Here is a 25586-nt window from a genome sequence, read left to right as displayed (position 1 = left end):
TGAAAATAAGAGACTCTGAAGAATGATCATATAATAAAATGATATGGTAGGATAGTAAAGCTTAATATTTCAGAACTAGAGTAGCAAAGGCTAAAATTACTACCATGGAAATAATTTGCTAAAGTGAAGTAAAAAAATGAAATCCCTAAAGCTAATCACAAGGCTGCATAGTTTAAATGGCAATCAAAATCACCTAAGATGAACTGGGATGTATAAAATATTGCTATAAATGCTATAAAAATATTTAATACCTAGAAAGATATATACATCTTTAAATCAACTTACCCGTAACGATTCCATGTAAGATTTATGACAATCTATATGTAATGTGTGGCCACAGGTTTGTACATAAACACCTCCTTCCCAGCCAATTGATACTGCCAAGAGACAAGAACTCTTAAAAAAAAAAAAAGACAAAATACAATTAGTTTTAAAGAAACATAAGCATATTTAAATATATCCACATAAACCTCTGAATGATTTCATATTGTTATACTAATACAAACTTTATATTTTTGTGATATAAAGTTAACACCCAACTTGACGGTCATAAGGCAGTATCTTTAAACTTGAATACCACAAAGTTTTAGCTTCCAAATATCTAGGCTCATAATGAATGAGAATAATTATAAATTACACTTTCTCCACACCACGAAAAATAAACTCTCCGTATTATACTATAGTTCAGTGTAAACTATTCTGCTGTTGATTATTTTACCTGTTTTATATGGTACTTAATCTCTCTGTGATATCTGACATTAACAACTTTTTCTTTTCTTTTAATTCCAGTATAGTTAACACAGTTTGTATTAGTTTCAGGTGTACATTATAGTGATTCAACAGTTTCATACATCACCCAGTGCTTATCACAACAAGTGCACGCCTTAATTCCCATCACCTACTTCACCCACCACCCAACCCACCTCCCCACTGGTATCCATTGGTTTGTTCTCTATTATTCTCCCTTATGTTGTCTCTCTCTTTCCTTTGCTCATTTGTTTTGTTTCTTAAATTTCACATGTGAGTGAAATCATATGGTATTTGTCTTTCTCTGACTTATACTTTGCTTAGCATTATACTCTCTAGCTTCATCCATGTTGTAAATGGAAACATTTCATTCTTTTTTTATGGCTGAAAGGGTTAGTTTCCAAAATACATGAAAAATTTATAGAATTCAACACCCAAAAAACAAATAATCCATTTAAAAAATGGGCAGAAGACATGAACAGACATTTCTCCAAAGAAGACATCCAGATGGCCAACAGACACATGAAAAGATGCTCAACATCACTCATCATCAGGTAAATGCAAATCAAAACTACAGTGAGCTATCACCTCGTACCTGTCAGAATGGGTAAAATCAAAAACACAAGAAACAACAGGTGTTGGCAAGAATGTGGGAAAAAAAGGAACCCTCATGCACTGTTGGTGGGAATGTAAATTGGTACAGCTGCTATGGAAAACAGTACAGAAGTTCCTCAAAAAGTTAAAAAAGAACTACCCTATGATCCAGTAATCACACTACTGGGTATATACACACAAAATACAAAAGTCCTAATTCAAAGGGACACATGTGCCCCTATGTTTACAGAAGTATTATAATTATGGAAGCAGCCCAATTGCCCATCAATAGATGAATGGATACGTGCGCAGACACACACACACACACACAACGGAATAACAACTTCTTTCTTAAAATGCCTACTTCCCCTTGGCTTCCACAATGCTACTCTCTTTTGATTTTCCTCTGAACTCTTTAAACCATTCGGTTTAGGCTTCCTTTAAAGACACTTTTTTTCTTCACCTGCTCCTTCAATGTTTATATTCCTCAAGGTTCTGTTTTTTTTGTGCTACTCTCTTCTTACTAAAACTGTTCTCCCTGAGTGACTTAATCAGTAAATTCAACTACCTTCCAAACTTGGATGGCTTGCCTCAGTGACAGATCAAATACTCAACTTCCAAGCAGAAATCTCTAGTTTGATATCCCTCAGATAAGAAAAAAATGTGTCATGGGGCACCTGGGTGGCTCAGTTGATTAAGCGTCCGACTCTTGATTTTGGCTCAGGTCATGATCTTAGGGTCCTGAGATCAAGCCCCATGTCAGGCTCTGCACTTAACTTGGAGATTACTTAAGATACTCTCCCTCTACCCATTCCCCTGCTCGCACATGTGCGTGTGCGCAAGCTCTCTCTAAAACAAATAAAAAAAATATTTTTTTACAAATGTGGCATAAGTTTGTCATTTTTTCCATGAATCTTTCTTTTCCTCTTGGTTTAAAAACTCCACAATCTATTTAGTCACCAAATCAGAAAGCTAAGAGTCATTGAACTTTCCTTCACACCACAGTATTATCTCCCAAACCACACAGATTCCATCTCCTAAATAACTTGTGATTTGGGCTCCTCCTCTTTGTTCCCACTATAACATTCATGTCTGTATCATTTGTTGTGGGGGAGTGGGTTCTTCAATAAAGTTTCTTTTTTTTTTTTTTTAAAGATTTATTTATTTGAGAGGAAGAGAGACCCTGTGCACAACCATGCAGGAGGATAGGGGAGGAGTGCGGAGGGAATGAAGGAGAGGGAGAGAGAGAATTCCAAGCACACTCCCTGCTCAGCAGGGCACCCACATGGGGCTTGATCTCACAACTCTTGAGATCATCACCTCAGCCGAAATCAAGAGCTGGTCACCTAACCAACCAAGCCACCCAGGTACCTCTTCAATAAAGTTTCTTAACCAGTCTCCCTGATTCCAATTTCTTCTCTGCATAATGCATCACCCTCCATACATTCGTCTAGACTACAGATTTGGTCATAAGATAACCCCAAAAGGTACCTTAACATTTACAAAGGCTTAATATGCAATAAAGAAGGGACCCAGATTATATAAGCAACTATAATACCCTTTTGAAATCTGTTCTAAAAGTTAATTGCTTTTATCTCCTCCTTCTCTTCTGTCTTGAACTTATTCTTCTCTCCTCTACTAATTCCTTCCCTTCAGCCTATAAACAGGCTTAGAATTTTCAAATAATTTTCTTTGAATTTTCATTTGGCCTCTGTCAAACAGCACTTGGGCCTGAACTTGAGTTTACCCTCTAGAGTCTGTAGTAAACAGATGGCCACGCCAGAGCAATATTAGGAACAAGGTATACCATGACTGACAGCACTTGATGAAAGGTTCGAAAGCCATTAAGCTCGAAACACCTTTAAACTTTATTTTTACATTGAAATGAAATGTTTACATTATAATGTAAGATAACCAAAAAATCTATAAACAATAGTAAACAATATTCCAATGTTAAATCAAGACTCTTCATGAGTAACTGAAAGTTGAAAATATTACACAGTGCAAAACGCCTTCCTAGACATTTTAAAGATGTGTAACAGCACAAATCAAATACGCACAGCAGGTGAGCTAGTTTCTATTTTTACAAATCAGAAAGGCAACAGAGACCTGCTTATCTCTGTTTTATGTTTTGGAGCCATTTGAAGTAGTGGCAGATTTAGATCATTTTAGAATGGTTGGTAGTCAACAAACAAGCTGCTCTCTTTGGCAATGTATTATAAAAACAATTTTTCTTTTTAATAAAAGCGGTTAGCTTTCAAAACTAAAATCAGGGGGCGCCTGGGTGGTGCAGTCAGTTGGGCGTCTGACTCTTGGTTTCAGCTAAGGACGTGATCTCAGGGTCTTGAGAACAGGACCTACATCGGGCTCCGCACTCAGCATGGAGTCTGCTTGAGACTTTCTTTCCTTCTCCCTCTGTCCCTTCTCCCCTTGCTGTCTCTTTCTCTCTCAAATAAATAAATAAATAAATCTTTAAAAAAAACTAAACTAAAATCAGTACATCATTTACCTATGTAACTGTTAGATTTCTTACATGAATCAGAATTTTTAAAAAAGACAGGAAAACACTAATACAAGACTAATATTCTAGAAAGACTTCAATGATGTGCCCACCACTGTGCTAAGAATTGCTTAATGCTGAATCTTCACAATCTCAATATTTATTAAGACCTTACAAAAAAAGAATGAAAAGTTTACCAAGATTATGTAGTTATAAATGGCAGAGCCCCAGTTCAAACCCAAGTCTATCTGACTCTAAAGCTCAGGTTCCCTTCCTACTGGGTCCTGTCTCTCATATATAATACTCCGAGTTTCAGCAGCAGCAGTATCTTGCATGACTAAAATTCTGTGGGTCAACTCTGTAAAATGCGTGCAACTGGTGTGAAGAGACGGAATCGACACAGTTCATTTGTAATCAGAATCAGTGTCCATTAATAATAAATTTTGTGCTGTATACTGTCTGTCTGCCTACAAAACTCTGGTACTCTATACTAGAGTCATTCAGTAAGAAATCCAGTAAGCATCTACAACCCACATAGCACCTGCTAGGCCTTGAGGGAACCATAAAACCAATATAAGAACAGCCTTACGCCTCTAGAGGTCCAGGAAGCACGCCAGATATACATAAAATAAACATGATGAAAGCAAAAAAGTACTATGTAAAAATATAAATAATTTAAGAATACAATCCCACATATAGAGATTCTATCCAATTCAGATTTCAGTTCAGAGTTCTTACAAAAGAGATTTTTTTTCTAGAAATGAATAACTATTCCAGCTGCTTTAAAAAGAGATACCATACTCTTTCTCTCCTTTATTAGATCTCCCCTTCCCTCAAACTTATTTTGCTCTTAAGTCTCAGTTATGCTTTCACTGAATCAAGTTATTTGGCTATTTTGTTTGGCTCTAGGATTCATCTTTACTCATCTACTCTAAAGTGATTCAAAATGACAAAATTAAAACCAGGATTATGGCAACAAAATAAAATCTATATAAAGTGGTAGTAAATTTCTGCAAAAGCAGAACTTAGCACAATTTCATCATATTCTTCAAAATGAAGATATTTATTGGTCTATTATTAATAAAGTAATAATATATATATGCTGTAAAAATCCTCAAAGAAACAATAGAGAATAAAGACAAAAGTGTGAAAATGAGTGCATGTGTGCATATGCATGCACGCACACACACAGGCTTCTTTTTCCAAATAATAATAATTTTATTTTAAAGCCTCTGAAAATATATGGAAGCACAGTCCTCATTACCTAACCCAAACTGCCTTAAATAAGGCCTACCTAATTTGAGCCCTCTGAAAAGGCTAGTTTGAATATTAAAAACTCCACTATACATTTATACTGACCTTTATAATGTGTAAAATGATCTAAAGAAATTTTTAACCTGGTAGGTGACTGTATGAAAGACCACATGAGCCCTATTTTATTGCTGAGGAAGCTGAATCTTAGACTATTTACCTGGCAAGCTTACATTGCTAAGACCAAGACCCAGTTTTTTCTCACCTGGAACTCTTTCTATTCTACACAATGCCTCCCTAACTAGAGCCATCATCTCCACCAGAATCCACCAGAACCCTTCTCCTCAGTCCGGACTACTGAACCACATTCTATTCTGATGTTTATCATCACTAAGTCAGTTATTGTTTATTCTAATTAAGTATTTTGTCTTCCACCTCTCCTATTAGTTTCTTCCAATTACTCCAGCACATTATGGGCAAAAAGAATTATATCTGGAAATCTTTCAAGATACGCATCTCATATAGCTAACTAAAAATAATGTTTCACTTTGTATTTTAACTATTTTAAGTTCTTACTATATGTGTACTTAATTCAAGATACAACAGATCCAAAAACAACAAAAGGTTCTGAAAGAAACCCAGTTTGATAATCCACTGAAAAAATACTAAAAATGGTACAGAAATTTTACAAGGAAGTTAACAATGCAAGTGCTACTAAATAAATTAAGCTGATCTTCCAAGACTTATGAACACCTGAGTGCTAGACAGAACCCCTAGGTGCAAAGGGTTAGAAAAAACCTACCAAGTTCACAAGAAACCACAGAAGTCATGAATTAAATCTGCCCCTACTTTACATTTTGAAAGTATCATAATGAGATCTTATTGTATATCTTTAAATGAAAGTAAAGAAGGACGCAAAAATCTTCATAAAATATTCATGCCAAATCTAAAAGTTTTTATAGAGTGAATACCATTCCATTGAACTGAATGTGTATATCTCACAATAAACAACATTTAAAACATAGGTATAACATTTATAACCTGAAATTTTTATTTATTAACAGATTTCCATTTCTTTACTATCCATATATTAATTTTTTTTAAAAACTTCAATACTCCAAATCAGAATGACATTTGATAGAAGAAAAAATATAAATAAAACTCTGGAGAGAAGTAATCATCAATTTTGAAGACAAAAATACTATATGATAAAAAAGGTACTTACATCCTTAAAATAACGCTGTAATAATGAAAGTCTCACATCATGAACTGCTGCACATGTATCCCAAGGGTAAATCTGCTCTTCTTCAGTGATAGGCAATTTTTTTGGCTCAATGTTGTCACGGCACTGCCCCAAAACTACATTAACAACAAAAATAAGAGCCCATTAAATAACCAACCTGATTCAACATGATTCACCAAAAGCTGTTATTTATCACAAGCTACCCTAATTTTTCTACTATTAGAATATTTTTAAAGAACCCAAAAAAGGGATATTCTAGTTTCTTCTACAGAGTAAATAAAGCTTAAAATATGACAGGGGAGCCTGGGTGGTTCAGTTGGTTAAGCATCCAACTCTTGGTTTCAGCTCAGGTAATGATCTCAGGGTTGTGAGACTGAGCCCCACATCACATTCCACGCTCAGTGTGGAGTTTGCTTGAGATTCTCTCCCTCTCCCTGTCCCTCTGCCCCTCCCAACCTGTCAAATAAATAAATAAGTTTTTAAAGTATGACAATATTTGTTTTTTTGAAATAACATTAAAATATTAGTATGAACTTTGGGTGGATGGATGGATGGATGGATGATCAACTGATCAATGAAGGATGAATGGTTTTCAAAATTTGTCCACTGAAAAAGCCTAGAAGTTACAATTCCCCAGTATCAATAAAGTTCATTTCTAAATATACTATTTCTCACTATTTCCCTTTTAAGGAAACAGAGATCCTTGGAGAAAAAGCCACACCCAGGGTTGGGGGAAAATTCAAGGGGAGCCTGGAATTGTACATAATAAAGAGCAAGGAGGCATTCAAACACTGAGGGGCGACATCATGAGGACCTGCAGGAGTTTTGACAGCCAAATTCGAGAAAATCTGAGTATTGAAAAGAATAAACGAACAGATAACACATGCATCGATTCAGGCAAGGGACATCAAGTAAAAGGGTGAAGTGTCAGAGTCTCAATGTATCATCCCATAGATTACCTATCGCCATAACCAAGTGATCAAAGTTAGTTGGCATCACCAATAATGAGACAAACTGTCAGTATGAACCTCCTAACGTACGGAATGGGAAGGAACATCATTTATATAATGCCATTGTCAAAAATGTTTAACTTAAACCTAATAAGGTAATAATCACATGAATCCAGAAAATGAGATATTCTACAGAACAACTGACCTAGGCTCTTCAAACTGTTAGAAAAGGGCCTGGAGAAACTATTTTAGATTCAAGGAAACTAACAAGAAATGACAACTAAGGGGCACCTAGGTGGCTCAGTTGGTTAAGTGTCTGCCTTTGGCTCAGGTCGTGATCCTAGGGTCCTGGGATCGAGTCCCACACTGGGCTCCCTGCTCAGCGGAGAGTCTGTTTCTCCCTCCAACTCTCTCCTCACCCTGTCCCCAGCTTGTGCTCTCTCTCTCTAATTAATAAATAAAATCTAAAAAAAAAAAAAAAGAAAGAAAGAAATGACAACTAAATGCAATGCATGATCTTCTTCTTGGATCAAGAAATCTGTTATATAAAGTATTACTGGGAGAATTTGAGCATATATTAGATATTAATATTAAATTTATTGGGTTTAATAGTACAGAAGAATATCCTTGTGATTAGGAGATACATTCTTAAGTATTCAGAGATAAAACATCATGACATCTACCATTTTCTTCTAAAAAGTATGTGTGTGTATGCGTGTGTGTGTGTATAGAAAAGAGAGGGAAAGAAAAACAAACATGGCAATATGTTAACAATTGTTGAGTCAGGTAAAGAGTATTCTGTAGATATAAAACTTTCAAAGTGAAAAGTTGGGAAAAGAAGTATATAGCAAGAGGGGAAAAAATAATACTAAGATTTTATAATTATAAAATATCAAAGCACAAAAAAAGGGAGGGGGGATATAAACATACAGTACCATACATTACTACAAGACTCAGTAAGCATGAGAAGACCATTCTTCAGGAATGAATATCAAGTATATGAATGTGGGCCCTAAGTTCTGAAGAGATTTACAGCAGCAGCAGAAAGAAGAAATAGAACTAAAATAAAATTAGCTATAATGTATAATCCTCTTAATACTCCGTTGGATTTGGCTTGCTAGGATTTTGTTGAGGATTTCTGCATCTATATTCATAAGAGATACTAGGTCTATCACTTTCTCTTCCTGTGATGTTTTTATGCGGCTTTGGTGTCAGGGTAAGGCTATTAATATAGAATGAGTTAGGAAGTATTCCCTTTTATTTTATTTTTTTTTTAAGTTTGAGAAGGACTGATGTTAATTCTTAAAATGTTTGGTAGCATCATGGGTGAAACTTTCTGGTCCTGGGCCTTTATTGTTGAGACGTTTTTGATTAGTGATTCACTCTCTTTAACTGTTTAATGCCTGTTCAAATTTTCTATTTCTTCTTGAGTCAGTTTTGGTAGTTTCTGTGTTTCTAGGAACTTATCCATTTCATCCAGGATATCAAATTCACTGACATAAAATTATTCATAATATTCTTTTATAGTCTTTTACTTCTTTAAGGACTGCAGTAATGTTCACAACTTTCATTTCTGACTTTAGTTATTTATGTGTTTTTTTATTCTTGGCCAGTCAAGTTGTAAAACTGTCAATTTTGATGATATTTTCAAGAAACCAACTTTTGCATTTGCTGACTCTTTCTGTTTTCCTATTCTCTATTTCACTTATCTATGCTCTAATCTTTATTATTTCTTTCCATCTGCTAGCTTTGAGTTTAGCTTGCTTTTCTTTCTCTAGTTCCTTAAGTGTAAAGTTAGGATCTTTGTTTTCAATGTAAATATTTACAGCTATAAATTTCCTTCTGTGCACTATTTTCCCATAGGTATTGGTATGTTGTGTTTTCATTTTCACTTCTTTCAAAGTATCTTCTAATTTCACTTGTAATGTCTTCTTGGACCCAGTAGTTGTTTAAGAATGTGTTATTTTAATTTCCACCTATTTGTGAATTTTCCAGTTTTCCTTCTGTTACTGATTTCTAGTTTCATTCCATTGTGATTAGAGAGAATGCTTTGGATGATTTCAATCTTTTTAAATGTATTATGACTTCTTTTGTGACCTAATACATAGTCTATCTTGGAGAATGTTCCATGTAAAATTGAGAAAAATGTGTATTCTACTCTTGCTGGATAAAGTGTTCCATATAAGTTGGTTAGACCTGTTTCATACTGTTGTTAAGAATGGTTTGTTTTTGTTTTTGTTTTAATTTAGAGAGGGAGGGAGAGAGAGGTGGAGGGGAAAGCCAGAGGGAGGGGGAGAAAGATTCCCAAGCAGGCTCTACCCTTAGCTTGAGCCCAACATGGGTTTCGATCTCACAGCCCTGAGATCTCACAACCCTGAGATCATGACCTTAGCCAGACACTTAACTGACTGAGCCATCCAAATGTCCCTGGTATGTATTAAGTTTATAACTGTTATATCTTCTTGATGGAATGACTCATCTATCAATATATAATGTCTTTTTGCTCTTGTGACATTTTGCTTAAAATCTACTGTGTCTTATATTAGCATAGCTATCCCAGCTCTCTGTTGGTTCTATTTGCATGGAACACTTTTTCTCATCCATTTTCAACCTATTTGTGTCTTTGGATCTAAAATGTCTCCTATAGAGGCGCCTGGGTGGCACAGTGGTTAAGCGTCTGCCTTCGGCTCAGGGCGTGATCCCGGCGTTATGGGATCAAGCCCCACATCAGGCTCCTCTGCTATGAGCCTGCTTCTTCCTCTCCCACTCCCCCTGCTTGTGTTCCCTCTCTCGCTGGCTGTCTCTATCTCTGTCAAATAGATAAATATTTTTAAAAATAAATAAATAAAATAAAATAAAATATCTCCTATAGACAGCATATTCTATAGACAGCATGTTTTTTAGTCTATTCTGTCAATCTCTGCTTTTTAACTGGAGAGTTGAAATCATTTATATTTTTTTTGTCTCTGAACTTTTTATTTATTTACTTACTTACTTATTTTTGATGTAGTGTTCCATGATTCATTGTTTGCATATAACACCCAGTGCTCCATACAATGCGTGCCCTCCTGAATACCCATCACCAGGCTAGCCCTTTCCCCCACCCCCCTTCCCCTCTAAGCCCTCAGTTTATTTCCCGGAGTCCATAGTCTCTCATGGTTCATCTCCCCCTCTGTTTTCCCTCCCTTCATTTTTCCCTTTCTTCTCCTAATGATCTCCCTGCTATTCCTTGTTCCACAAATGAGTGAAATCCTGTGATAATTGTCTTTCTCTGCTTGACTTATTTCATTTAGCATAATCTAGAAACCATTTATATTTCAAATAATTATTGATTTAGAAGGACTTAATTTTGCTTTTTGCTTTTTATTTCTGTATATTCCTCAATTTGTTTATACTGCTTTCTTTTGTGATTAATTGAATATTCTAGTTTACCATATTGATTCCCTTCTCATTTCTTTTTTTAGTTTTTTTTCTTAAATGCTTACCTTCAATTTCTAACAGTCAAGTTGGAAACATTATTATCAACTTCCAATAGTATACAAAAATTCTGTTTACGGCTCCATCTCCCCTCCTTGCCCTTCATGTTTTTATCTGACTCTGCATTTTTCTACAAGAACATTGATATTTGGTTTAAAAATCTCAATCTTCAGGTCTTTCCAGATTCAGTTCCTTCTTATAACATGTTTTTTCTTTAATACATATGTTTTTAAAGTACTAAGATTAAAACACTGACTTTCTTAAGTTTTGCAAAGACTGTGGTGATTAATAAAATGCAAAAGATTATATTATACTGTATTCTTCTATGGAGAACTGAAGCTCCCCAAGTCAATATTTACAACAGGCATTCTGCACAATAGTGAGACGGCATCTAAAGCAGTACCCTTAGAACTTTATAGAGCGGCAATAAAGGCCCTTATCTTAAGCAGTGTTTTGAAGGGTTCCTAATCAAAAGTCTATTAATTCAGCACAACTCAAACGTTGGACTAAGGGGAGAAATCATAGGACTTTTCTTCAACACATGGTTTCGAGTGAGGCCAATAATGGATCAGTGGCTATAAAAAAGCTCTAGAGCAATAAGCACAACTAGCACCCAGACTGTGGTCTCTAAGTACCATTTCCCAACAAAAGACACTAAGGCTTCTTAGAAAAATGGCTGATTTCTGGGCCAGAAAGGTATAACTTGCCATGCCAGAAAATGTAAACTCCCAAGTATATAAGTTTTGTGTCAAAAGAACCAAAGACGTAACTTGAAGAGGCTCCCACTGAACAAAGATGGAAGAATGTGACCATCAACAAGAAATTAACTGCAACAGATCACAGTGATACAAAAAGTACTAATTAATTATTTTTGGGAAAGTGCTAAAGAACCACTACCTCAATACTTTGAGCACTAGTAAATAAATGAAAAGAATATGGTATTTATCCTGTCCTTCATGTATAATATATACATCAGAGTAACCAAAATAGTTGATGAAGTAAAATTTCTCTTATAGAAGTGTCTCAGATAATAAACAAACAAACCAAAAACGAAAGATTTGTGATCTCTGATGAACTGATGAATCTAGGCAATAATCATTATTCACCACTAATATCTCAAACAGACAGAAAACAGAGAACAGAGGAACAAGTTAAACATCATGGGGATATATTCAGCAAAATCCAGAATGTTCTCCAACAACCTAATTTCTTCAAAAAAGTAAAATGTATGGGAGTATGAGGGCCCCTACTTGGGAGAAGGGAGGAAGATGAGGATAGATGAAAATGGAACTACTAATTAAAAGACTACAAGGAGACCCTATAACTATAAATTAATTAATCAAATAAAGTAAATAAACAACTGGGGAATTCTGAACACTGACTAGGTATTTTACTATACTGAGGAACTAATTTACTTATGAGTGACTGTGGTTATGTTTAAAAAAGAAGAACTTTCTTTTTAAATGAAACAGTGAAATATTTATAGATGAAGTGAAATGATGTCTGGAATGTGCTTCAATATAATTTGGGGCATGGAGGGAAATAAATAAGATTAGCCCAAGTTAGTCACTATTGAAGATTGATGGAGACATGGAAGTTCATTTCACTAGTCTCTTTGCTTCATTATGTGGTTAAAATGTTCCATATTCATATTCACCACGATCAAGTGGGATTTATTCCTGAGCTGCAAGGGTGGTTCAATATTCACAAAACAGTCAATGTGATACACCTACATTAAAAAAAGAAAGGATAACCATATGATTCTCTCAATAGATGCGGAAAAATCACCTGACAAAATACAGCATCCGTTCTTGATAAAAACCCTCAACTAAACAGGGATAGACGGAACATACCTAAATATCATAAAGGCCATATATGAAAAAGCCACTGCTAATATCATCCTCAGTAGGGAAAAACTGAGAGCTTTTCGTCTATGGTCAGGAACAAAACAGCAATATCCACTCTCTCCATTGTTATTTAACATAGTACTGGAAGTCCTAGCCTCAGCACTAAGACAACAAAAATAAGAGGCACCCAAATAGGCAGGGAAGAAATCAAACTTTCACTACTGGAAGATGACATGATACTCTATGTAGAAAACCTGAAAGACTCCACCAAAATATTGCTGAACTGATAATGAATTTAGCAAAGTTGCAGGATACAAAATCAACATAAAGAAATCTGTTGCATTTGTGTACAGCAATAACGAAGCAGCAGAAAGAGAAATCAAGGAATTGATCTCATTATAATTGCACCAAAAACCGTAACATACCTAGGAATAAACCTAACCAAAGAGGTAAAAGATCTGTACTCTGAAAACTATAGAACACTTATGAAAGAAACTGAAGAAGACACAAAGAAATAAGAAACATTCCATGCTCATGGATTGGAAGAATATTGTTAAAATGTCTATACTACCCAAAGCAGTCTACATAGTTAATACAATCCCTATCAAAATACCAACAGCCCTTTTCACAGAGCTAGAACAAACAATCCTAAAATTTGTATGAAATCACAAAGGACCCCAAATAGCTAAAGCAATATTGAAAAAGAAAAGCAAAGCTGGAGGCACTAAAATTCTGGACTTCAAGCTATATTACAAAGCTATCGCCATCAAGACAGCATGATACTGGCACAAAAACAGACACATAGATCAATAGAACAGAACAGAAAACCCAGAAATGGACCCATAACTACATGGTCAACGAATCTTTGACAAAACAGGAAAGAATATCCAAAGGAAAAAAAGTCTCTTCAACAAATGGTGTTGGAAAAGCTGAAGAGCAACATGCAAAAGAATGAAACTGGATTACTTTCTTACACCATCTACAAAAATAAATTCAAAATGGATTAAAGACCTAAATGTGAGACGTGAAACCATAAAAATCCTAGAGCAAAACACAGGCAGTAACCTCTTCAACATCAGCCATAGCAACGTCTTACTAGACATCTCCTATGGCAAGGAAAACAAAAGTAAAAATGAGTTATTGGGACCTCAACAATATAAAAAGCTTCTGCACAGCAAAGGAAACAATCAACAAAACTAAAAGGCAACTGATGGAATGGGAGAAGTTATTTGCAAATCACATCTGATAAAGGGTTAGTATCCAAAAATCTATAAAGCACTTACCAAATTCAACACCCAAAAAAACAAATAATCCAGTTAAGAAATGGGAAGAAGACATGAAGAGACATTTTCTCAAAAAAGACATATATACAGATGGCCAACAGATACTTGAAAAGATGTTCAACATCACTCATCATCAGGGAAATGCAAATCAAAACTACAATGAGATCACCTCACACCTGTGAGAATGGCTAAAATTAACAGCACAGGAAACACAAGGTGCTGGTGAGGAGCAGAGAAAGGGGAAACTTCTTTTTTTTTTTTTTTCTTAAACCAAATGTTACACTTTTATTTTATTTTTTATTTTTTTAAAGACTTTACTTATTTATTTGACACAGAGACAGCCTGCAAGAGAGGGAACACAAGCAGGGGGAGTGGGAGAGGAAGAAGCAGGCTCCCAGGGGAGGAGCCTGATGCAGGGCTCCATCCCTTAACGCCAGGATCATGCCCTGAGCCTGAGCCGAAGGCAGATGCTTAATGACTGAGCCACCCAGTTGCCCCGAGAAAGGGGAAACTTCTTACACTGTTGGTGGGAATGCAAACTGGTGCCGCCAATCTGGAAAACAGTATGGAAGGTCTTCAAAAAGTTAAAAATAGGGGTGCCTGGGTGGTTCAGTCGTTAAGCATCTGCCTTCGGCTCAGGGTGTGATCCAAGGGACCTGGGACCGAGCCCCACATCGGGCTCCCTGCTCGGCGGGAAGCCTGCTTCTCCTCCCTCTCCCCCTGCTTGTGTTCCCTCTCTTGCTGTCTCTCTGTCAAATAAATAAATAAAATCTTTAAAAAAATAAAAAAGTTAAAAATAGAACTACCCTATGATCCAGGAATTGCACTACTAGGTATTTACTCAAAGGATACAAAAATACTGATTCAAAGGGACACGTGCTTACAGCAGCTTTATCAATAATAGCTAAATTATGGAAAGAGCACAAATGTCTGATGAATGGATAAAGATGTGAGACATATACATATACGTGTGTGTGTGTGATATATATATCATACACAATAGAATATTACTCAGTCTTCGAAAAGAATGAAATCTTACCATTTGCAACAATGTGGATGCAGCTAGAGTATTACGTCAAGCGAAACAGGTCAGTCAGAGAAAGACAAATACCATATGATTTCACTTATATGTGGAATTTAGGAGACAAAACAGATGAACATAGGGAAGGTGGGGAGAAAAGACAGGCAAACCATAAGAGACTCTTAACTACAGAGACTCTTTTACAGAGAACAAACTGAGAGTTGATGGAGGGGAGGTAGGTGGGAAATGGGCTAAATGCATGATGGGTATTAAGGAGGGCACTTGTTTTGATGCGTACTGTGTTATACGTAAGTGATGAATCATTAAATTCTACTCCTGAAACTAATATTACACTATATGTTAACTAACCAGAATTTAAATAAAAACTTGAAACAAAATTTAAAAAATAAATAAAATGTTCCATATTCAAACTTAAAAAGATAAAAGAAAAAGAGAAGGGACAGATCAAAATAGAGAAAGAGGTGAGAAGGAAAAAGTAGAGAAGGGTAAAATGCAAAACATCAGTACGTGTGTGAGGCTCAGAAAGAAAGGAAGGAAACAGCCAAAGATTTCACCTGCTACAGTTCCCAATTAAAATCACTCTTTAGAGATCTAACGCTTTTTCATGTTAGTTTCTTATTCATTTCCTTCTAGCTATAAAAGATAAAAGAGCTACAATATAGTGGAATTATCTAATTTTTAGTAAGTTTACCTAGTGTGCAAAATTGTAAAAAGGAATTAAATGAAGTGACAATTTGGTCAAAGCAACTTTTTAAAAATATAAAATAATAAACAGATTAAAACAACAAAAACAAAACGTCTGCCTTCATTAGGGCAGAGATTTTGTTTTGCTTTGTTTCACACTATGACAGTGTCTGGCAGCTAGGTTCCCAGATACCTGGAATGAATGAAGGAAGGAATAAATAAAACATTACACTGATGATTATAAGGTATTTGGTGAAGAACCTATAAAAAGTTAAGTGGCAATAATCTAATAGGCTAGTTTTGTCACAGCAATGGAAAACAGAAACAGCTACAAAACTAGTCAATACTCCCACACATTTCCTTTCTATTTTTTTAAAGATTTATTTATTTATTTATTTATTTATTTGAGAGAGAGAGAGAGAGAGCGAGCATGCACGTGCCTGGGGCTTGATCTTATGACCCTGACATCATGGCCTGAGCCAAAATCAAGACTTGGACACTTAACCCACTGAGCCACCAAGGCACCCCACACATTTCCTTTTTAGTAGGCATTTCTGGTCTTGGCAGCTCTACTCCAATCTCCTATTCAATTGGGGTTTCCCAAATCAATTTTATTTTTAAACAAAAAAAGTAACAAGAGGAGAAACTAACTTACCAGACACCATATTAGACCCTTTTGCCTATATTACATTACTTAACCAACACAACAATCCTCTGAAGCCAATATTATCTCTATAGCTAAAAGAAAGCAACAAACTTGGCCAGATTATGTCAAGCAATACCTGTATTTGAACTCAGGGGAGTCTCATATCTCTTTCTACTTTACTAATTCAGAGAATAAACACCCTAGAAAAAAATGCTCAGGAGAAATGGGTAAGAATTTTATTTTCTCTTTGCTTCACACAAACTCCTGTTGAAAATGGATTACATTCATTGGGACTAGAGTGTGTAAGGGTTATCACACCTTAAAATACTTTAGCATGGGAAAGGATAGAGAGCATTCAGAAAAATCCTTCAAAGATTTTTCAAAAAAAAAATTTTAGGGGCACCTGGGTAGCTCAGTCGGTTAAACATCTGACTCTTGATTTCAGTTCAGGTCATGATCTCAGGGTTGTGAGATGGAGCCCCATGTCAGGCTCCCCACTCAGTGTAGAGTATGCTTGAGATGCTCTCCTTCTCCCCCTGCCCCTCCCCCCACTCATGTGCATGCTCTCTTTAAAATGAATAAATAAAATCTTTAAAAAAATTTTTAAGTTATACATTGGCAAAGATACCACTCAGTAGGCTGTTTTAAGAATTACTGCTTCTAGTAGCTCAAGAAATAAAGGCAAAACTACATGAATGTGCCTTATGTAGTTAAAATATTTAAACTGACAATAATTCTGGGCTGAAAATGCTTCCCAATTTTAAAACAATTAAATTGCTAAGAAAGCTGAACTCCGTTATTGGCCATCTAGCATTGGTAATATACCAACACACTTTAAGGAAAAAGATTGTATAACATATAGAGAGACTTTTCTCTTAAGAGCTTCTTCTAACACTCATGTCCAGGAAAGTCAGATAAAACCAAATTTAAATTTAAAATCCTTGCTATTCAGATCTAAATTGATCCTTGCTATATAGATCTATAGTTATACCCAGACAAAGATGTAACTTTCAATTCATACAGATATTTATTAATATGCTGTACATACATTGGCTCTAAAATAATCCCACTGAAAAATTACTTTGATTTTACCTGAGGATGCTTGTAACAGTACAACCAATCCTGTAGGTCGGTCTTCAGAGGAGGGGCCACTCTGTCCACAAATAACACAATCATATACTGCTTCAGAAACTTGTGGTTCTGCTGTTGTGATCTCCATAGGAATATCATTCTCAGGAGAATCTGAGGGGGGAAAAAATTACACCTCTTAATTCCTGAGGAGAAAAATCTTTCTTCAGTGAAAATATGGAGAAAAAAATCAAGTTCAAATAATTTTGTGCTTCAATACCAATAGAGTTATACAGTAATAAAACTATGGAAAAAATTAACCTTGCTGAAGTAAAACGTTCACTCGGAAAAAAAAATGCAGAGTGGATATAATGAAAGATTCTATTTTATTTTTTTAAAGATTTTATTTATTTGAGAGAGAGAGTTAGAGAGAAAGAGAGAGAGCATGAGCAGGAGAAGGGACAGAGGTAGAGGGAGAAGCAGACTCCCCAGTGAGCAGGGAGCCCAATGAGGGGCTTGATCCCAGAACCCCAAAATCATGACCCGAGCCAAAGGGAGACACTTAACTCAGCCACGCAGGCACCTCTATAATGAAAGATTTTAATTTATATGGTTAAATACACTTCAAATATTGTTGTATCATTCACATATAAAAACTGAAATCAAAACACAAAGGAAGGAAAGTTATTAAAGAGGAGATTAATTTTTTTTTGAGGCACTTCAGAGGTAAATTTATAATAACATGGCAACTCCTGGGGAACAAATGGCAATATTTACTAGGGGAAAATAGAGGAACAAACCATTTCTCCTTTATTTTGAATTCTAGTGATTATATCTTAGCAATAATGATAATCGATATGTATTTATTTATGTAGGGAAATCATTTAAATATGACCATATATATTAATGAAGCAGAACTACTATAGAAAATAACAGTAATCCTCTGGTTTTAATAAATAAAACACTGAGCTAATAATGATATTCAGATAAAGACTCTTAGATTCTATGAAGATCACGATGCTGTCCATAGTGGCAAAGAAATAAGTAGAAGGTACTGGGAAGACCAAAAAAACAGAAGTGATGTGTGACATATTTAAAAGATGGAGGCATATCTAAATAAATAGGTAAAAATACATGAGAGAAATAGAGAAGAAAGGTGTTGAGTTTAGATACATTTTAATAAGGATTCATGCAAATAAACATATCTAATATGTATTAAGAGTTACTGAGAAGAAATGGGGGCAGAAACCTAAAAGAGAACTCTGGATGATGCCTAGTATTAATGGAAATAAAAAGAAGCCAATGGAAAAAATCAGAGAAAAAACAATTAACAATAGAATACAACGGAACCAGAATAGAATCAGAACTACAAAGCTCAATGTCTATGAAAATAAGATTAATAGGTCAAAATGAAAAGATTTCAAAAGAAGTACCAGAGGCCATTAAGATTTGACATGTGATTCCTCTGTTTTTTTAGGCAGAAAACCTTAGTACAGAAAAGTGGGGATGTAACTGATTGCCCTCAAATTCAAAGGAAAACACAGAAATACCTGACTTAAAGTGATGCGAAAAAATTGTCTCAGATTAGATACTAAAGAACTAAAATGTCACTGACACTATCTCACACACATAGTCTTCCTTTTTTTATATCTTAGTACAATTAACTTGAAAACTTCAGGGAAATCCTCATAGTAAAACACATCAAAGAAGCGGCTAAATCATTCTTTCTAGAGTTTTTTAAAGTAAGACTTGATAATCTCCTATAGTGATACGGGGCTAAAGACATGAAAATAAAACAAATGACCTCTTTTTCATGCACAGTAAATTTTATTTGAATTCTGATTTTAATAATTACAGATACTAACATCCCCTTTTGCTTTTCCTCAAGAAACTAAAAAGATCATGATTTACTTCTTAAAAGAAGAGAAAAATCACTGCTTCTGCATATTCTATAATGAATTAAAATACATTATCCCCCAATAATTACATACATATAATATATATATATTTGGTAACTTACGATTGAGTCTATCACCCAGTACCCAATTTCAAAATTTTAGTTAAAATTTTAAAAGGACCTCTGACCAAATTAAACGTAATTATTACTTCTCTCCTGTACAGACATGGAGAAATATTAGGGGCATCTTATTCCGAAAGAGTCAAACTCAGAAGAGCATGTGTTATATGTAAATGGTTACATAAAGAACAAAAACAGGCAAAACTAATGTATAGGATTAAGAATAAGGATACTTGTTACTCTTGGAGGCAGTGACAGAGAACACAAGGCAGTGACAGAGAACATGAAGGGGGGTTAGAGGATGCTGGTAATGCTCTATTTCTCAATTCAGATGCTGATTACCCAGGAACACCCAGTTTTTATAAACTCATATAGCTTGGGGCACCTGGGTGGCTCAGTCAGTTAAGCATCTGCCTGCAATCAAGCTCCACACATCGGGCTCCCTGCTCAGTGGGGAGCCTGCTTCTCCCTCTCCCGGTATCTCTCTCTGTCAAATAAATAAATAAAATATTTTTTAAAAAACTCATATAGCTCTACACTCACGATACATACATGCACTTTTCTATGTGTATATTTCAACAAAAAGTTTTTCAAGCTCTATTAAATGAACAGCATAACAGGGTATATTCTATAGTAAGTATTACAATGAAGATACTTAATTCTGCCAATCACATGCACACATCAACACCTACACATATTTTCCACACCCAAAAAAAAAAAAAATTCTAAAAAGGTATGTCCTACCAATTGATGCAATGAAGAGATTACAATGATTTCTTTTAGGTAAACTAAAAGAATGAAGACTGATGCAAAACTGAGACAGTAATAGTCAAAGATGATAAATCCAAGTGCAACCAGAGACAATTCTAATAATGAAAATATTCCTGTTACAAATAACACTTCAATTACTTAAATTCTACTTTGACTTTCAACACAATTAAAATTTAAAATGTGTTTCTGTGTAAAATTGACAACTTGCCCTTTAAAAACAATAGTGCCTATTTTAAATTACCATAAGGAATATTATTACAATAAAGGCAAAATAAAGCTATAGTTAACTCATCTGTTCGGTTTTACATGAACAGAAAAGAACCCACCTGAATTAAGCAGGTGATTCTTCTTTTTTTTTTTTTTTTTTTTAAAGATTTTATTTATTTATTTGACAGAGATAGAGACAGGCAGCGAGAGAGGGAACACAAGCAGGGGGAGTGGGAGAGGAAGAAGCAGGCTCATAGCAGAGGAGCCTGATGGGGCTCGATCCTATAACGCCAGGATCACGCCCTGAGCCGAAGGCAGACGCTTAACCGCTGTGCCACCCAGGCGCCCCATGATTCTTCTGAACACTATTTCAAATTTGCCAAAGTTCTGTTTACAGTCACTAAGTCAGAACAACCGCAAAATGGCTCCAATTCTCCACTCCTCCCTCCCCGTATCTATGATCTTTGCAATGTGACTTTGAAACTCCTCCCATCAAGAGGCAGAATTTATTTCCCCACTCCTTGTATATGAGCTGGTCTTGGTTTGCTTTAGTGGAGAGAATGAGGCAGAAGTAACATGCTTTTCCAAGACTAGGGCTCAAATGACCTTGCATGCTTTCCCTCTTTCTTTCTTGCATTCTCCACCATGTTACCTATATGAGAATAAGTCTAGGCTAGCTTGCCTGAGGAGAGCCCACATGGAGCAGAGTCAGTTCAGCTCAGTCCCAATCAGCTAAAGAGCAGATTTCAACCAACCAGCTAAACCTTTCACAGAAAAGTCTGGTCCAAATTAAAACTACCAGCCAACCCACTCAGGAGAGATAATAAATGGTTGTTGTTTTAAATCACTAAATTTTGGGATGGTTTGTTACACAGTAATAACTAATTATATTATTGATCAATTTTTATTGGTAAAATGTTGATACATTAACTAAAGTCTATATTTCCATCAGATTTCTTTAGTTTCTACCTAATGTGCTTCTTCTATTCCAGAAGCCCATCCAGGATACCATATTACATTCAGTTGTCATGTCTCCTTAAGCTTCTCTTGGCTGTGACAGTTTCCTAGACTTACCTTGTTTTTGATGACCTTGACAGTTTTGAGGAGTACAGGCCAGGTGTTCTGTAGAATGTTACTTAACAGTAACTTCTCTAATGTTTTTCTCAAGATTAGTCCTAGGTTATGGGTTTTAGGGAGAAAGACCACTGAGGTAAAGTACCATTCTCATCACACCATATCAAAGGTAAACAATATCAACATGACACCACTATTGATATTTACCTAGCTCATCTGGTTAAGGTAGTGTTTGCCAACTTTCTCTACTATAACATTATTCCCCGCCCCCGTTCCACACTGTACCTTTTGGAAGGAAGTCAGAAAGCACAGCCTAGACTTAAGGACTTAAGGAGTGGGGGGTTGTTTCACCTGCTTGAGGGTGAGTTATCTACATAAATTGTTTGGAATTCTTCTGCATGGGAAATTTGTCTATTCTTCCTCATCTATTTATTCAATCATTTATTTATGTAAGTATGAATTCAGGATATTGATTTTATATTCAGGTGTATAATCTGATACTATTTATTTTCTTACATATATTGTTCCAGCATGGCCACTGGGAGCATTTTCAGGATCTAACTCTAATCTATTACCACATGAAACACTCCAGCCTTCTCCTCTTGCTTATCTATAACCTCCCACTGCAACAGTAAAAAATCTGGCTCCCATCATCCACCATCCATTTACCTAACTGTTCAGTATATAAGGATAGTAGGTTCAGGAGAGTAAACCCATACTGCCACAGGAGGCATGTTATCAACTAGAGTACAGCGCGAATGTGTAGTTCCCTTTGTCTTCAGTATTACAGCCTCCACTAATATCCAAAGTTACTTAGCACATTTTCTCCTCATCCCTTAAATGAGGCTGTTTCATGTATTTGTAATATAGATTCTCTTGTCACATTCTGTAGTACACCTTGGGACTGCCAATCTCCTAAATGACTTTTTAAACTTGCATACATTAGAATTCACTCTTCCTGTTATAAAGTTTAGACAAATGCATAGTGTTACGTCTCCAACTGTACAGTCTCATACAGAATAATTTCACTGCTCTAAAAAATACCTTGTGTTTCACTTATTTAAGCCCATTCCCCAACTTTGGTAACCACAGATTTGTTCACTATCTCTATAGATTTGGCCTTTCCAAGATGTTGTATAATTGGAAACATACAGTATATAGCCTTTTCAGACTGACTATTTTCATTAAGCAATACGCATTTAAGATTCATCCACATCTTTGCATGGCTTGATAGTTCATTCCTTTTTATTGCTGAATAGTACTCCACTATATGGATGTACCATAATTTGTTTATCCATTCATCTGTTGAAAAACATCTTAGCTACTTCCAGTTCTGAGAGATTGCAAATAAAGCTTCTACAAATACTCATGTGCAGATTCTTGTATGGACCTACATTTTTACATCAATTGGGTAAATAACTACAGCATGATGGCTGGATCATATGGTGGGACTAAATTTAGCTTTGTAGGAAAATGTCAAATTCTTAAACCCAAAAATTCTAAGAGAAATAACTTTTTGTGCTTTTAACTGGCAACATATAGAAAAAATATGAGTTAAATGTCACATTTACATCACTATAACTGGATCTTTATAAATCTTGGTTAATACATATTAAAACCATATATAAACACTTATCTCCATCTAGCGGCTATCAAAGAGTAGATACACATAGTGATATTCCAATTTCAAAAACTTAGGCTATTTACTGCAGCACTGTTAGTTACAGCAGAATAAAAAACAAACTGAAAATAAAGTGAATGTCCAATAATAAAGACATGGCTAAGTAAATTACTTCCTTATGGGCTATTACAGGCTTTTCCTACCTGCCCCCAAATAAAGAAAAGAAACACTAAACTGGAGTGGTGGTTCTCAACTTTGGCTACACATTATAATCAGCTGCAAACTTTCAAAAGATCGCCATGCCTGAATCCCACTCCCAAGGACTCTTCTTTAACTAGTCTATAGTGGAGCCTAGGTGCAGATATTACCTTAAGGAGGCTATCATGATTCTAAGGTGCATTAAGGTTGGGAACTGCTGAATCAGAACTACTTGTAAAGACTTAAAAGTATTACTGAAGTACAGAGCGGGGAAGGGTGATCTCATTTAGTAAACAATGACCAAAAACAAGGAGCGGGAGGAAGAGAGGGAAAAGATTAAATGAACATTTAATCGTAGTATGTTTGTATATGATTATACGAATATAGAGAAAAGCAGAGGAATACACAAACCAAGTTGTAATCACAGGTCATGGAAGAAAAAGAAATAAATAACACAAATTAAAAGCATGTATATTAATCCCATTCATGTAACATTGCATGCATGCTACACATACATGTGTGCATAATGAAATCTGGGATAAAAAGAGATCTATATATACTATATAATTTTCAGGAATATTCATGATACATTGTTAAATTTTTTAAAAAGGAAGCAAAGTGCATAGCCTTATGTACAGTATAATTTTATTTCAAAAAAAAAAACTACAAAATCCAGTCATACGATTTTTATATGTATTCATATGAAGCAAGAAAGCCTGTTTACAATAGTTTATCCCAGAGGGGTGAGATTAAAAAGGAAGATAGGAAAAGATGATTAGCTTTGCTTTCATATAGTTTTATATGATGTATTAAGCACATTATTATGCTTTTTTAAAAAACGTTTTGGCTTGGTACAAGTGTGTGCCTTATTTATAGAACAAATAACCAAAACGTAACTTTTATTTATGGGCTGCAGTATTTGAAATACACCACATCACAGATGACTGACATAAAATGTCAGACCTAGCCCCACAACTGTATGGTCAATTAATCTTCAACAAGGCAGGAAAGAATATACAATGAAAAAAGATAGTCTCTTCAACAAACAGGGTGGGAAGACTGGATAGCAACATGCAAGAATGAAACTGGACTACTTTCTTAAACCATACGTGAAGATAAATTCAAAATGGATTAAAGATCTAAATGAGAGACATGAAACCTTTAAAATCCTAGAGGAGAACACAGGCCATAGCACTGGCCTCTGGCATTCACTGTAGCAACTTCTTACTAGGTGTGTCTCCTGAGGCAAGGGAAACAAAAGCAAAAATAAACTACTAGGACTACATCAAAATAAAAAGCTTCCGCACAGCAAAGGAAACAACAAAACTAAAAGACAACCTACAGAATGGGAAAAGATATTTGCAAACGACAGACCTGGTAAAGGGTCAGTATCCAAATATATAAAGAACTTACACAACTTAATACCCAAAACACAAATAATCCAATTAAAAAATGGGCAGAAGACATGAATAGACATTCTCCCAAAGAAGACATCCAGATGGCCAACAGACACATGAAAAGATGCTCAACATCATTCATCATCAGGGAAACGCAAGTCAAAGTGACAATGAGATATCACCTCATACCTGTCAGAAGGGCTAAAATCAAAAACACAAGAAAAAACAGGCGTTGGCGAGGATGTGGAGAAAGGGAAACCCTCTTGCACCATTGGTGAGAATGTAAACTGGTGCAGCCGCTCTGGAAAACAGTACGGAGGTTCCTCAAAAAGTTAAAAATAGAGCTACCCTACAATCCAGCAATTGCACTACTAGGTATTTACACAAAGAATACAAAAATACGAATTCAAAGGATACATGCAGCATTATCTACGACAGCCAAATTAAGGAAACAGCCCAAATGTCCATCAACTGATGAACTGATAAAGAAGGTATGCTGCGTGCGTGTGTGTGTGTGTGTGTGTGTACACACATATACACATACATACACATAAACAATGGAATATTACCCATAAAAAAGAATGAAATCTTGGCATTTGCAATGACATGGATGGAGCTAGAGATATTATTTCAAGCAAAATAAGTCAGTCAGAGAAAGAGCAATACCGCATGATTTCACTCATATGTGGAATTTAAGAAACAGAACAAATGAGCAAAGGGGAAAAGGGAGAGAGAGAGACAAACCAAGAACAGACTCTTAACTATAGAGAACAAACTAACGGTTATCAGAGGGGAGGTAGAAGGGGAATGGGCCAAATAGGTGATGGGGCTTAAGGAGTGTACTTGTGATGAGCAGTGTTGTATGTAAGTGTTGAATCATTAAATTATACACTTGAAACTCATATTACACTGTATGCTAACTAACTGGAATTTAAATAAAAACTTAAAAAACATGACAGATCTAACACC

The 25586-nt window shown here is 35.5% G+C and overlaps 1 protein-coding gene across 6 annotated transcripts in view; it reads right to left on the bottom strand.

The window, feature by feature from the left end:
* UBR3 (ubiquitin protein ligase E3 component n-recognin 3) overlaps positions 1-25586 on the bottom strand; it is a 238463-nt gene that overhangs the window by 90404 nt on the left and 122473 nt on the right. For all 6 annotated transcript variants that reach the window (XM_034654712.1, XM_034654714.1, XM_034654715.1 and 3 more), the window contains 3 exons: positions 17357-17506; positions 6318-6451; positions 286-396 (listed from right to left, as the gene is read on the bottom strand). In XM_034654712.1, the coding sequence (XP_034510603.1) occupies positions 286-396; positions 6318-6451; positions 17357-17506 (395 nt within the window). The remainder of the gene's footprint in view (positions 1-285; positions 397-6317; positions 6452-17356; positions 17507-25586) is intronic.

Source organism: Ailuropoda melanoleuca, chromosome 2 (assembly GCF_002007445.2).
Source record: "Ailuropoda melanoleuca isolate Jingjing chromosome 2, ASM200744v2, whole genome shotgun sequence".
NCBI lineage: Eukaryota > Metazoa > Chordata > Mammalia > Carnivora > Ursidae > Ailuropoda > Ailuropoda melanoleuca.
The sequence above is the reverse complement of the archived record's forward strand: the minus strand, read 5'-3'. Positions and strand labels throughout refer to the sequence as shown.